Source organism: Coenobita brevimanus, chromosome 40 (genome assembly GCF_032717465.1).
Source record: "Coenobita brevimanus isolate Jiangsu-jjx chromosome 40, ASM3271746v2, whole genome shotgun sequence".
NCBI classification, from domain to species: domain Eukaryota; kingdom Metazoa; phylum Arthropoda; class Malacostraca; order Decapoda; family Coenobitidae; genus Coenobita; species Coenobita brevimanus.
Genome location: NC_136993.1, coordinates 12654712 through 12671241, shown reverse-complemented (window position 1 = coordinate 12671241; position 16530 = coordinate 12654712). Strand labels below are relative to the sequence as shown.

Sequence of the window (16530 nt, the reverse complement as noted above, 5' to 3'; positions counted from 1 at the left end):
GATGACCATTAGTCTGAAAGGTATGTAAGATCGCCACTGGAGCGTCCCTGATGGAACCCATACTGATGATCAGAAAGAAGGTTATGATAGGAAAGATGCTTTAAAATTTTTCTGTCAAGAATAGACTCGAAAACGTTTGAGACACAGGATGTTAAAGCAGTTGGGCAATAGTTAGAGGGTTGGGTATGGTCACCCTTCTTTGAGACTGGCTTAATGAGAGCAAACTTCCAGCAAGAAGGAAAGGTTTAAGTTGACAGACAAAGACAAAAGAGTTTACCAAGGCAGGGTGTAAGCACAGAAGCAAAGTTCTTCAGGACAACAGGAGGGACTCCATCAGGCCCATATGTCTTGTTAGTCTTGAGGCCTGTAATGGCAGAAAATACATTAGCTGAAGACATTTTAATGTTAGCCATGAGGATGTCAGAGAGGGGAAGTGATGGAGGAACAGCACATGAATCATCTAAGGTGGAAATGGAGGAGAAAGTCTGAGTGAAGAGATCTGCTTTATCAATAGAAGAAATAGCTACAGAGCCATCAGAGTACAAAAGAGGAGGAAAGGATGATGGAGTAAAGTTGTTAAAAAGGTTTTTGGCAAGGTCCCAGAAGGAGCGGGAAGAAGCTGATTTGGAGAGTTGAAAGCATTTAATACAGATTAAATTATTTTTAGCAGCGTGAAGAACAGACTTACCACTATTCCAGGCAGCAACATAAAAAAGAAGTGATTCAGGGATCGGTTGGCTCTGGTACCTTTTACAGGCCCTCTCCTTGTTTTGGACAGCATTAGAACAAGCGTGATCAAACCAAAGTTTTCTTGCATTAGTCAAAGAATATGGGAAGGGAATGTTTGCTTCCATGCCTGAGTGAATAACCTCCATAATGTGCAAGGCACACTCAGATGGCTCCCAGCCATGGGAGCAATAATCATTCCAGGGACAATCAAAGAAGTACTGCCTGAGGGCCTCCCAATCAGCAGATCCAAAGTACCACGACTGACGTTTCTTTGGAGAGTCCACAGGCGGTACTGGAGCAATAGGACAGGTTAAGGTAGTAATAAGGTAATTAATTTTGTGATTGGAGGGGCCCGACGGACAGGTAAAATTAACAGAGTCAGCAGAAGGATAAGTTGTAAGGAAAAGGTCAAGTATGTTGGATCTCTCTCCAAGGTGGTCAGGGATATGGGTAGGGTGCTGTACAAGCCGCACTAGGTCATTAGGGATCGAAAAGATGTAGGCTTGTTCACCAGGCGGATCAGTGAAAGGAGAGTAGAGCCAAAGGTGGTGGTGAACATTGAAATCTCCTAGAATGAAGATTTCAGAGGAAGGAGAAATGGATAGGATGTGTTCTATTGTAGAAGTAAGATAGTCGAAGAATTTTTCATAGTCAGTTGAATTAGGGGATAAGTAAACAGCACAAATATGTATGTAAACAGCACAAATATGTATGGCCGAAGCCAGACAGTAGAGAATTCAGAAGAATCAAGTTTAGGAATACAATAGCAAGATAAGTCATTGCATACATATACACAATAGCCACCTTTGGCTTTGAAATGAGTATAGAGAAAGTAGGAGGATGAAGAAAAGGGTTTCATATCAGTTGCCTCAGACAGCTGAGTCTCAGTTAAGAAGAGAAGGTGAGATTTAGAGGAGCAGAGGTGGTGCTCAACATTACAGAGAGAAAGCTGGAGGAAAGGCTGCGAATGTTGCAGAAATGAAGAAGCAGGGAGTCAGACAGTTGTTCCAGGCACGTCGTTGAGCCGTCACCAGAGAGGGGAGGATGGTGGGGGCATTTATGCCCCTCCCCCCGGGGACTCCGAAGCTTGGTTATTATCACCATTTTTCTTTTTTTAATTTGGTACGGAAATGCAGTCTGTAATGTGCATGCAGTTTTGTGGTGACAGTTAGAGAAACTTGTACTGGAGAGCATGCTGGCCTACTCTTTGTGTCATTGTAACACTGAAAATGTTCAGCAAAGGGCGATGGTCAGCACATAGTCCCGAGGGCTGATGAAACGGGAGCTCCAGTTCTCCCTGTCATCAGCCTTCCATCCATCTTGGGAGTACTGCCCTGCTCGACTGGTGCTATAGTCTATTACATGGTGCAAGCTTGGTAAATTATGGACCCCCTTTCACTATCTCATACTTGGAGATACATACATGCAATCTGAGTATAAACATTGTTCATGATCACAAATAATGCTGGGCAGTTCATCATATTTCAATATCCTACATCATTTTTTTCCACGACATTGCACACCTGATGTTTTATTGTATAACATTCTATGTCGTCCATGTATCTACAGCTGTAGAATTTAAAAATAACACAGTATAATGATGTAATTCGCATTTCACCAGAAAATCAGTAACTGTTAATGTATGATTCCAAAAAGACAGAGATGTATTACTTGTAATGTTATGGACAATATTGTAATTAAGCTTTAAACCCGAGCTGTTTCGAAACTTTATTTTAAAGTTTGCTTGGCTTTAAAGTCTGCATCACCCAGTTAAAAATATCAGTATCATTAATCGTTATCCGTACTTATCGTTATGAAGTAATTCATATTTTATGTCCGCAACTGAACCTACAAGTGAAAAAGTTTTTACGAGAATAGAGTAATAAAGAACAGTAATTAAGCCAATACATGATGGTTACTCACACTTTGGTGGAAAGGTGCACTAAAATGCTGATGATCTCTGCGACCCCACAGGCTAGTGATGAAGATGTTGGCAATGCCAAAATCGGCGGCGCCACTTCCAAGCATGCCAATAATGCCATTCCAGGATCCATTGGGCAGCAGCTCACCCCAAACCTCCCCTACAACATAGGCCATATGTACTGCACACTCAAGCAAGGCAATATTATATGAATACAAAATTGATTCGTAATTAGTTATTCAGTGTGTGTGTGTGTGTGTGTGTGTGTGTTCTTTGTACTTGTAAGTTTTGACTGAAAATTAATGTTCGATATTTGCAGAAAAAGGTTATTATTATTATTATTATTATTATTATTATTATTATTATTGTCATTATTATTATTATTACTATTATTATTATTATTATTATTATTATTATTGGGGTTTTATGCTCACTTAATGCCACTCAGGGTTGAGTGAGGCTGGTCACTCTCAAATGTCAGGACCAACTTGCCTAGCCTCGGGTTCCTGCGCTTCTCTTTGAGGCGACATGGGATTGGATGATGGATGGATGGATGAATTATTATTATTATTCTATTATTATTATTATTGTTCTTCTTCTTCTTCTTCTTCTTATTATTATTATCTTTATTATTTTTATTATTAATAATTTTATTGCGGTTATTATTATTATTATTACTATTATTATTATTATTATTATTATTATTATTATTTATTGGTAGTAGTTATAGTAGTAGTGCTAGTCTTCACTTAGTGTGAGCCTCACTGAAGAGACTCTTAACTCCTTAACCGCGGGCTTGTTTTGCTTGGACTTGCGGCTCCCGCGGGCATATTCGCGCTCCGACAGACTCTCTAAAAATATTTGCCAAAAGTCAGTTATTAGTCCTAGAATATTAAAATCACATATGCTTATGGCACATACCTTCAGCTTTTTCCTGGGGTGTTTGTTGAGCCTTCTTCGAGTACCGTAGGACTTTTGGAGACCTCTGAAGTTGGGTAACGAAGTCTCCACTTTACACTTCCCGACAAGCCGTAATATGATTACCACAGCCTTATCTTATCACTAGAAACACAATTCTATGATTCTCAAATAGTTTGGAATCCATACCCCCCAAAAAAAACACTGTGAAAGCAATGAAAATTACGAGTGTGTATATGACCTTCCCACTTCCGATCGTTCGCTGCTGGTGTTCTGTCATTTATTATTCATAAAAACACTCACAGTTTATATTTCTATTACTATATAACGCTTATATATATCTACAGTCTATCCATAAGTTTCCTTCAGTAATAGTAGTTTATTGTCACTGTAGGCATTCAATTTCTCTTTCAGTAAAATACGTAGCATTCACTTTCTCGTCCTGTATACTAGCGTTGAGAGTGAATGTCACTTTCACCTTCACTCTCATAACTCATAGTATTCATACATGCTAGAGTGAAACTTTCACTTTCATTACTCCTAGTATAATTACTTGTATTAATATAATACTACTCATTTACATTTCTATTTACGTTCTTTATTTTATTTACATTATTTACATTTCTATTTTATTTACTCTGTGTTAGGCACTGTCACTTGCAGTAACTTATAAAACTATTTTCCACTGTTCACTTATATTTACATTCATTGCTTTCACTTGCTGTTTACACATTATTTACAGATTATTTACATTTCCACTTGCACTGTTTTACTCACCAGGAAGATCGTAGTCACTCTCTATCATTTGTCAGCCCTTTACCTCTTTCCACACGAGGTTTAGTAGGGGGTAGAGGTCACAGGGCCCTTTGCATGGGGCTAAAAAGCGGCAGAAATTAGCAGGCGCGAATCCGACGTACTTTCACTTTGAAAGACGACAGTAAACTGATACTGGTGGCCTGCCTACTGCCTAGGGAGAGAGCAATACTGCCAACATCAGCCTTGAGAGAGTTGCTAATATATAGCTATGAAATGATTGGCAGGAAATCTAGACAATACATAATAAATTAGGTAGTTCCAGGTGAATGTAAATATTACTTAGGCTTCTCCCTTCCCTCTTTATATATATTTTTATTATGAGAATAGATTATACGGCATATTTCAAGGGGAAACAAACAATGAAAATTAGCGAACGAGTGCACATGAGGTGTTGTCAGGTGATAATTAGCCAGTTCCAGGTGTATGGCACTATCACTTACCTTATTTCTTTTTTGTATATATTATTTGGTATAAGAATAGGGCATAGGGCTTATTTCGATGGATGAAATCAGTGGAAAATTCCAGGGAAGATTTACTTAGCATAGAATACAGTGTGGTGGCCTGCAATAATTAGGTAGTTCCAGGTGAATGTAAATATCACTTAGTTCCAGGTGAATGTAAATATCACTTAGGCTTCTCCCTTCCTTTCTTATATATATTTTTATCACGAGAATAGATTATACGGCATATTTCAAAGGGAAATAAACAGCAAAAATTAGCGAACAAGTGCATGTGAGGTGCTGTCAAGTGATAATTAGCCAATTCCAGGTGTATGGCACTATCACGTACCTTATTTCTTTTATGTATATATTATTTGGTATAAGAATAGGGCATAGGGCTTATTTCAATGGATGAAATCAGTGGAAAATTCCAGGGAAGATTTACTTAGCGTAGCATGGCCAGGCAAGTGAGAGGAGAGGGTAATGGAGGGGAGGTAGGGAGGGGAGTCAAGAACGGGGAGAAATGGCTAATTGTCAACAATGGATGGGAGTACAGATGAGATTAGGAGTGCTGACTAGTGTTGGACATTGGCAGTACTGATAGATTATACAAGCCACCACTTGAAAGCCTGGTTGAATTCAAAATAACACAGAATCACAAAAGTGACGCCCTGCGGTATGATCCCTTGCTCCCAAGCGTCACGAAAGTGATGCACCGCGGTTAAGGGGTTAAGCGGACTATATACCACAAAAAAGCTCCCTGAGGTGCATAAATAGCCAAAAACTATATTATTAACTAATAAAAATACATTAACTTCAGTTAATAAATCCAGAACACTCTCTGTGCCCTCAATATCATAAGGTAAAGTATTTCAGGGTCTGGTGATTGACAGAATAAAGTACAGTATTGGTATTTATTATATATACATAATATAAGAAAGTGTCTGAGTATTCATGCATAATAAATATTTGGTCATATATACTAGATGAAAAAGTGGTGGAAGTGTAGTATGCAAATGAGAGTGGGCATTAAGAAAAATGTCTTGTGAGGAAGAGTGGGAAAAAAAATATATATATATATATATATATATATATATATATATATATATATATATACATACACAAAGCTGATTAAAAATGACCTAAAAGCCCCACGTTAGAATCAGGAGCACAGAGCCAGACAGGAGAGCAGTAATCAGTTATGGGCAGTGTAAGTTTATAGAAACATTTCTGAACAATGGCACCATTTGAATAAATTTATTTATATTATTTTCGGAGGGAAATCTCATGAGATATTGATGATGTAACAGCCCAAATCTGCCTCAAAAATGAGTTTTTCATCACAGTGAAACCCAGCAACTAGCTGAAGTGCATTCACTGATTATTATAGTTTGATTACTCACAGTTTCAAGGTGGAAAGGCAGGAGTGCTGCAGATCTACTAAAAATAGGAGTGAGTTGTAGTTTTTAGCTTCATACGCTACATGTAAGAAGAGAGAGTTCGTTGTGTCACAATCATGTAAATGATTAATTACTTATTTATTGTTTAATAGAAAAAGAAAATACAAAATGGATGAATATATCTTTAACCGTTAAGTATTTCTAGGTGACAATAGCTTCGTTTGGGAATTCGCCATCGCTCAGGTTGTGGGTATATCGAAGGTCATGTGACTAACTTCCAACCAGTTTAAGTGACTTTAAGCCATGCAACCAACTTTATGGTAATTGTAAATGAATAGAGAAATAAAGTTGCCAATGGTCCGACCATGGTGGGTCAAATTATAAATCGAGGGATTGACCAATGAGTTAAAGGAAGACTGGCTAGGTATCCTGCCCTCCCAACTCCCTTTTTTTTTTCCGAAGTGACGTTGTCTCCACACGGTAATATCAGTGAATGAATAACGTTAAGGTTAGCGCCTGCACATTAATAATTTAAAAAACATAGTAATTTATATCTGTCGCTCAATAATACTACCATACTAAAAAATAGCCAGTGGTATTATTCGTGGTGCTTAGGAACACAGCAGTATTTGCTCTTCAGACAAGTACATATAAGGAGATCTTAAATTTTCATACACATTGTGAGTCCCTTATTACCTATTGAAATTAAACCTGGGATGGCGGGAATAGTCTACAGACCCCCCCCCCTCCCACACACACACACACACACAGGGATACTTTTGGAGATAATAACTCCTTCAGAACTAATCTCTATCCTTGTGATACGCTAAGTATACCTCACCCAGAATGGATATCCCTGTTTGGTGGGGGGGGGGGCCGAAGACTGTGGACTATTCCCTCCATCTAAGGACTAATTTTAACTGGCAAGGAAAAAGTCACAAATGACCATGAGTATTTAAGATCTCCTTGTATGTATTTATTTGAAAAGATTAATATTACTGGCAATATGTTCCTGTGTTAGGTGAACAAGATTTCCAAAGATTCTAGTTAATAACACGAGAAAGCAAGACCTAACTGTATCTCCGTATATATATATATATATATATATATATATATATATATATATATATATATATATATATATATATATATATACTGTATATTGTTACCTCCTCGTCCCACACTGCCACAGGCTTGAAGAGCAGTAGTTCAGTGTAGGAAGGACGTTGCCCAGTGAGTTGTTCTTCCTAGAGGCAGCCTTTCAGTGTATAACAACACAGAGCAGCACAGGCGTTGAATGTATACAGGCTTCTCACGTTCGTTGTCTTTATATTCCAAACAATTACACATAATGCTTGCCAACTTCACATCACTGATATCACAAGTACCGGAGCCATACAATCTTCACAAACCGCACTGACACTAAACTGACAATGATTTAAACTCAAACCGAACTGACAAACCTCTAGTCCCTTCCCCATGCTTATAAAATCTTGCATTAGACTCGAATCTTCAAGTATACTTTAGCTACCACAGTTGCCAAATCAAAGATATCCAAAACATGCCAGAGTTTTCTTATAGTGCATAACACTCTAAATGCTTTAGCATACAAACTGAGATGAAATTACATAATTAAACAAACAATAACATATTTAAAACATAGAATAGAAGAGCATAACATGTAATGCATGACTTTACAGAATAACTCCACTCACAAATAGGAGGCTAACTGGCAACTCTGACACAGCGGAAAAATTTGAGAACCGTCGGTGATACTCTAGCACTACCTAACTGGCAAATCCTGCTTCTCAACAATATATGCATATATATCTTCATCATCATCATTAGCCATTTGAGTATCCACTGCAGGACCGGCCTATCCCCACCGAAATGGGGACGATACAACCAATGTATCTCTACCAAGTGGCTTAGGTTGTCTAGTAGAGATTGTATGTAGGGTGAGAAGTGCTTGTATGTGTAATTGTTGTGTTGGTGTGGCTTTGGATGTGTGTATAGTCTGTGAACCAAGTGTAATCTGCCCGCGCAAGCCGATTGGGTGCAAGTTTACATTATAGTATGCGACACTGGTTCAACCACAGCACCCCTGATGACGGCCAAAGCAGTATGTGGCCAGAAGAATGCTCCCAAAGTTTATTTCGCTGGTGGGGCGCGAACCCTTGTTCTTCAGTGTACAAAAACACACACTTTACCACTGTACCACAGAGGCTCCATGAATATATATATATATATATATATATATATATATATATATATATATATATATATATATATATATATATATATATATATATATATATATATATGGAGCTTCTGTGGTACAGTGGTAGAGTGTGCGTCTTGCATGCTGGTGGAGGTGGGGTCGCCTCCTGCTATAGTTGTATAACTTTGGGAAGCATTCACCGAGCCACTTACTGCTTTGGCGGACATAAGGGGTGCTGCGGTTGAACCAGTGTCTCATACTAGTATGCGTGCACCCAGTCAGCTTAACTCCTTATGGGCGGTCAACTTACCAATTATTCGACCATGTGAGGCGGCATACTTTCGGAAAAATAATGTATAAAGGACTAAACCTAAACATGCATAAATCGATGAAAAATGAATGAAAAACGAAGGCAAGAGGTGTTATATGCGCGGTAATATGTCTCTTCTGTGTGTGGGAGGAGGAGGGGAGGAGTGAGGGAGGAGGGAGGTCAGGCAGCTTATCACCAGGTGCACCTGGGGAGAGGCTAGCAAACTATTCATTCATTTGCTTTTTCTTTATCCCTGAACACCACATTTATCATTTATGCATTCTTTACACAATTCATTGTCTTCAAAATCTTATGTATGTGTTTTCTATTTTACTTGAACACTTATAACAATAAAACTTACGTACGTATATACTATTTTGCTTGAACAATTATAGCAGTATAATTTATATATTATGTATATTCTATTTTACTTGTTTCAAGGCTTAGGAGCGTAGAGGGCAGGAAAATAGGTAACAAGGATGCCTTATCACCCAGTTTCACCAATAATTTAGGACTGAAAATGGCTGGACGTTATGTAACGTTTCCCGCCTCCTCATGCACGGATGTTACGTAACGTTGCCCGCCTGTTAGGGGTTAATGCAGGCTGATTACACTTGGTTCACAGACTCTACACACTTCCAAAGCCACTCCAACATTACAATCACACTCACAAGCACTTCTCACCCTACATACATTCACTGAGCCACTTACTGCTTTGGCAGACATAAGGGGTGCTGTGGTTGAACCAGTGTCACATACTAGTATACTTGCACCCAGTCAACTTAAGGCAGGCCGATCACACTTGGTTCACAGACTACACACACATCCAAAGCTACTCCAACATTACAATTACACCCACAAGTACTTCTCATCCTACATACAGTCATTACCAGACAGCGTAAGCCACTGGGTAGAGATACATTGGCTGTATCATCCCTGCTTCGGTAGGGATAGGCCAGCCTTGCAATGGGCACTCAACGGCTGATGATATCTATCTATCTATCTATCTATCTATCTATATATATATATATATATATATATATATATATATATATATAATCATAATCATCTCTGTATTCCACGTACATTCCTCAGACGTCCCATCTCCACTGCTGTCACTCCTGACTTTTCATTTTCATGCCACACCATAGTCTCACACTCATCTGCTTAAGTTGGCACTATCACTCTTTCATGTAAGCCTCGCGCAGCTGCAGCACTCAAGCCTCTGTTTCATATCAAGGCCATCATAGCACCAGCTACTTTCCTCCGTTGTCACTACTCTCCACTTCTTTTGCACATTTTCCTTTCTTTCCTATCACTGAACCCAGTTATTTGAACTCTCTCGCCAATTCCAGTCCCTCTCCATTCACTGTAACATCACATTTGAGTCACCTTCCCTCTCGATTACCATCACTTAACTCTTTTCTACATTTACTCTCAAGGCAAAACGCTCACAGACATTAGCAAAACTCTGTACTAGTCTACCAAGTTCTTGACCGGTATTTGCATGCAGGACTGCACTGCACACACACACACACACACACACACACTATATATATATATATATATATATATATATATATATATATATATATATATATATATACATATATATCCAACCATCATCCAATCCTACATTACCCCATGAGGAGCGTAGGAGCCCTGGGCTACGCAGTTGGTCCCGACATTTAAGATGAGAGTGACCAGCCTCACTCATCCCTGAATGGCATTACATGAGCAATCAACCTCAACCATGCCTTGGATATAAAGCTTCACCGGCTCAATCCGACTGGAGCGCAATAATCACCCATTAAACCATCACGTGCCAAAATTTGGTTATATGGTTACCACCCAGCGTAGTATAAATTGTTTCCTGGTGTACAGGAAACCATTTGGCTTGTCACTCAGTGTAGAGTCACCCACAGGTAGAAGGAAGAGGAAAGAATGAAGGAAAGAAAGACAGAAGAGGGAGTGTAAAGTTACCCGTAGGCAGAAGGACAAGGAAAGAATGAAGGAAACGAAGACAGAAGAGGATGGAAGGAAGAAGGATGGAGGTGATGAAAGGACAGACACCTGACAGTAGCACTACATCAAGTGAGTGGATGGTGAGCGTCCCCACATACCACGATATATATATATATATATATATATATATATATATATATATATATATATATATATATATATATATATATATATATATATATATATATATATTCTGTCCATTTATTGACAGTCTCTTGTATAAACTACATTCTCCTGTCCTTCCCTTCTTCTATTTCTTCATTTCATTTGGACCTTGATTCTGACCACCACCAAGAGGTGGTCAGAAAGTCCACTCCCTCAGCCTCTATATACTCTTGCATCCATTACACACATTTTCATCCTGTCATCCACACACACATAATCAGTCTTTGCCTTTCGTTTATTCAATTCACCACCCACCCTTCTCATCACTGGCCACGTATACCTATGGATCATTTTGTGCCTGAAGAAGGCATTGGCTATCACTGACCCCTTCTGGGCACAAATGTCCACTAAAGCACTGCCATTCTCATCCACCCCTGCAGGGATACCCCGCTCACCAACTACTCCATCCACCATCACATTCCCAACTTTTCCATTCATAACTCCAATCAAAAACACTCTCTCATTCCTTTCAAGCGTCCACATTTGTCTAGAACTCTTTTCGCTCTTTTCTCACTCTGCTTGCATGATCTTGCGTTGGCGCATGCACGCACATCATTTCCCGCAATTGTATCCAACTTTCAATCTTACCCCCCCCCCCCCCAATATATATATATATATATATATATATATATATATATATATATATATATATATATATATATATATATATATATATATATATATATAGATATATATATAGATATAGATATATATATATATATATATATATATATATATAAAATAATATTTATAATTCTTCGCTATATACAGAAGAAGAAAACACACACACACACACACACACACACACACACACACACACAAAACTAACCTGGTGGTACTTCCTTGAAGTTCAGGGTAAAGTTGCCAGCAAAGGCAAGAGCTCTGACTACCTCTACATCACGACCAAAAACATATGGTTCCCCGTTCTTCTTTCGCTGGAAAAATACTGCTGGAGGGAAGTTGAAAGTCGCCACCTGAATCAGTCCACGTCAAGGAAATACGGTTACTAAACTGGAATATTGAGAAATAATACCAAGCTTGTATTACTGTTGTAACATCGTTTGCCTCTGACAGATTGTCATGAATTATTACTGAAGTGATACTCATTACAGCAGTTAATTAAGAGAGATACTGAAATGAGTGAGCTAAAATTATTTCAGAATTGCTGATGTTGTTGGTTACCAGAGGCTGGAGAATAGTTGCTCAAAGATTTATTAGTTAACCCTCATTATACACCTTCATATAAATAATCACCGTAGCCTCAGTAGGGTGAATGAATAAGATATGGGTAAGAATGACTACTTTCGAAGTACAGATTTCGTCCTCTGGCCGATTATTTGATGATTCTGAATTTCTGAAGGGAATGGTTCGATGTTTAAACAATGCGTGTGAGACTAGGTAGACAGTAAGGTCACTCAGTTATGTTACCATCATAGGAGTGGTTGAGAAACCACTTGGAAGGATGAATGAGTAATTTCCTGAAACTAAGCTGAAGTTTTGAGAAACATGGAAAAAGAAAAGTGGCCCAAAATATGAGGACCACTATCAAATACTCGTGTTAAAAGTTGTTTTGTTTCATTCCCCCTTTTTAAGGAAATTAATATTGGTGCTCTGTGCAACAAAGGTAATTAATGCTTGAATAATGCACGCACAATAAAAAGAGATCAGATAAATCTGTTTTTGGATTAAAAAATAAAAAATCTGAACATCTACAGTGTATTTAGCGTGTTTACTGCCGATCCTGTCGACTGGACCCATCGGTATATCAAACAGTCTCAAGTGCACACAGTTAAAATAAAATCATAAACAGTGGCAGAAACATAACAAAAGGAGCACTGAAATCTAACGGGAGAGGAGGGCGACTTCGCTTTCCTGACTCTAGAGGGAAGGGGACTTCGCATTCCAAACCCTCCAATTACTATAATTCACTTCCCAGCATGGAGACTAAAGGGCTCCACACACACTCATGGTGTCCTATTCGGTCGCTAATACTGACCACCAGGTTCAAGCAAGACAATGACCGTGGGTCCCAAACTATTCAGCCCATCGACCCCTTCATCCAGTTTCAGATTGTTTATCTATCCCAAAGCATTTATATATGAAAGTTATTTATTAAATACTTCTTTAATTAACCAACAGTATTACACATGATGATAATAGTAATAATATAAACGGGCAAGGCAACTTTGTTGCAACCCTTCCATCTGACCAAGTACATACCCCCACCTCCCTGCACACCTAACCAAGCGCATAACGGTCCTTCCCCCCCCCCCCCTTCTGTATATGACAGACAGCAGATCGCATTGATATCTCAGATTTTTTATTTTTATTTTTTCATTAGTTTTTAAAAAGTACTTAAGGCATAGCATTCTTCCTATCAAAAGACACCAGTTCACTATAAGACATATTACTGTACAAAATTTCATGACTCTATAGGGAACACTTTGCAATTTCTGCCTTCAGATTCTTTGTGCAGGTCGCACTGAAATCTGATTTTGATTAACTAAAAAGAAAAAGCTGCTTAAGATAGCATTCTTCCTATCACAAGGCACCAGTTCAGTATATGACACATAACTAAATCAAATCTCATGACTATGCAGTTAATACTTTCTGGGATTTACTCCAGAAACGAAATCTCTACGCCACCTATTGTTATTGGCCCCAGTAACAATACCCTTCTCTGATTTCGTCAAGTGAAGGGTAATAATAATAATAATAATAATAATAATAGTAATAATAATAATAATAATAATAATAATAGTAATAATAATAATAATAATAATAATAATAATAATGATAGTAATAATAATAATAATAATAATAATAATAATAATAATCTATCTATCTATCTATATACCTAGGCTGCTTCCCCCAAGAAAAGGGAGGTAGCCGAGACAGGACGACACACTCCCCATTTACTCATCCATTCAAACACATTCATTCGCATCTTAGCCCCAACGGGGAGAACGGACAGATCCTCACCACACCACACCGCACAAGGGTCAACTGCGCAATGCAATCAGTGACATCCGCAGCAGGGCCCGACAGCAGAACTGGTTTACCCCTGCCACATCATAACAGACCCATCCTCTTACCCGCACCTGACCTGACTAGCTGATCAGACCAAATGCGGGAGAATATCCCCTCAGGGCTGCCTCATCACTTATTCATTCACCATTTCTCTCCATTTATTTCTGTCACGCACAGCCACTCTTCCTTGCTCAACAGACATCCCTCTCGCATCCAACACTCTCTTCACACTGTCCATCCATCCTATTCGTGGTCTTCCTCTCAGTCTTACACGTCTCACATCAGATCTAGTTATCTTTTTCACCAATCGCTCATTATCCATTCTCTCCATATGCCCAAACCATCGCAACACCCTCTGCTCAACTCTACCAGCCATCTCCCGAACAACTCCAGTTCTCCTTCGCACTTCATCATTCCGCATCTGATCCATATGTGTCACTCCACACATACTCCTCAGACACCTCATCTCCATTACATTCAAACTTTTCCTCTCTGCTACACCCATATTCCATGTTTCAGCCCCATATATTGCAGTCGGTACCACAACACCCTCCTACAGCCTTCTCTTTACATCCATTCTAAGCGAACAACATCTAAACACTTTTTTCATTCCTCCCAGCACCTTTCCTACTTCATTTATTCTAAACTTCACTTCTACATCTATTCTTCCATCCACAGCAACATGTGACCCTAGATATTTAAAACACTCTACCTCCTCAAGCAACTCACCTTTCAAAACTATATTCATCCCCCTACCATCTATCAACCTCGTGCACTTCATCACTTTACTCTTATTCTCATTTACTTTCAATTTCCTCCTTTCACACACCCTTCCAAACTCCTATACCAACTGTCTCAATCTCTCCTCTGAATCAGTCACCAGTGCAGTATCATCTGCAAACAGCAGCTGCTTCAGATTGCACTCTCCACCATCAACATTCATCAGACTCAGACCTCCACCTAAAACTCTTGCATTCACCTCCCTTACAACACCATCCATGTAAATATTAAACAACCAAGGCGACATCACACATCCCTGTCGCAGCCCCACTCTCATGGGAAACCAATCACCCACAGCATTTCCCACTCTTACACACGCTCTACTATTTACATAAAAACTTTTCACCCCTTTTAGTAACCTACCATCAAGTCCATACAATCTTAAAACAGTCCACAAAGCCTCCCTATCAATTCTAACATACACTTTTTCTAAATCCATAAATGCCCAAAACACATCCTTGCCTTTCGCTAAATACTTTTCACACACTTGTCTCACAGCAAACACCTGATCAACGCATCCCCTCCCTCTCCTAAAGCCACGCTGCTCATCACCAATCACTCCCTCCGTACCCTCTCTAACTCTCATAATTAACACTCTACCATACACCTTACCTACAACACTCAACAGACTTATACCCCTAAAGTTAGTACATTCATACTTATCACTCTTGCCTTTATACAACGGGACCACACAAGCACTTGCCCAGTCAATTGGCACCATACCTTTCTCAAAGCACACATTCAAAAATCTTACTAACCAGTCAACAATAGCCACTCCACCACCCTTCAGGCATTCCACAGCACACCCATCCATACCTGCAGCTTTCCCTGTTTTCATCTTCTTTACTGCCTTCTCCAGTTCCTCCTTCGTGATCAAACAATCATTCAACTCTCCCAACACATCTATTCCTTGCACCCTTCCATCCGCCACAATCTCAGCCACCCTTTCCTCCTCTACATTTAACAATCTTTCAAAATACTCTGCCCATCTCTTCCTTACTGCATCCATTTCAATTAAGATCCTTCCATCCTCTGATTTTACTCGTTCTTCCTTCCCAGACTCTCCCTTTCGCCCCTTTTTCACCTCCTTCCAAAACATTTTCTTATTCTGTTGAAAATTCTCTGTCAGCCGCCTACCCCACCTCTCATCTGCTGCCACTTTAGCATCATGCACAGCCCTTCTTACTCTATTCCTCTTTTTCTTATACCTTTCATATGACATCTCATCCTTCCTCTGCAACCACACTTCATATGCACGTCTCTTCTCAGCCACAGCCATACTTATAATAATAATAATAATAATAATAATAATAAAACATTTTTTTTATTATTATATTGAAAAAACACCACCTTTTATATTACCGAAATACTTGATATCAGTAATGGGAAGGATGCGTCTGACGAGCGTTAAGGACACTGATATTTGGTCGGTGATTGGTGTGCTTTAATCGTAAATCACTTCGCTCCTCATTGGCCAGTCTCTTACTCTTGTTTGTCAGTAGTGCATTTGCATGGTTAAAACCACCTTCAACCATCTAAGAACTTGGGAATGCAAGTAAAAATAGCTCATCCACTACAGAAAGCCGGGGGTATTTAGCAACAGTATTTACATTGCTCCAGTAGTCACTGAGATTTTTACTTCTGAACAATGCTTTTGCTTCGAGGTCCATAATCATTTCTAAAAGATCTTCCTGTAATTGAAAGCCAGTGTCTGCATTTTTATTTCCAAATCAAAACGTGCAAGAATCCAGTCAGGCACGAGCAGTTTCGCCGGA

At 39.1% G+C, this 16530-nt stretch overlaps 2 protein-coding genes across 2 annotated transcripts in view; both read right to left on the bottom strand.

Annotated features, from left to right (window-relative positions):
* LOC145396958 (putative glutamate receptor) overlaps positions 1-16530 on the bottom strand; it is a 289079-nt gene that overhangs the window by 91130 nt on the left and 181419 nt on the right. The gene's annotated exons all lie outside the window — the stretch shown is intronic.
* The window catches only part of LOC145397230 (uncharacterized), a 91831-nt gene that overhangs the window by 12211 nt on the left and 63090 nt on the right, over positions 1-16530 (bottom strand). Inside the window, exons 5-6 of the mRNA XM_080270426.1 lie at positions 11775-11919; positions 2653-2810 (exon numbers count right to left, since the gene is read on the bottom strand). Of these exons, the coding sequence (XP_080126552.1) occupies positions 2653-2810; positions 11775-11919 (303 nt within the window). The remainder of the gene's footprint in view (positions 1-2652; positions 2811-11774; positions 11920-16530) is intronic.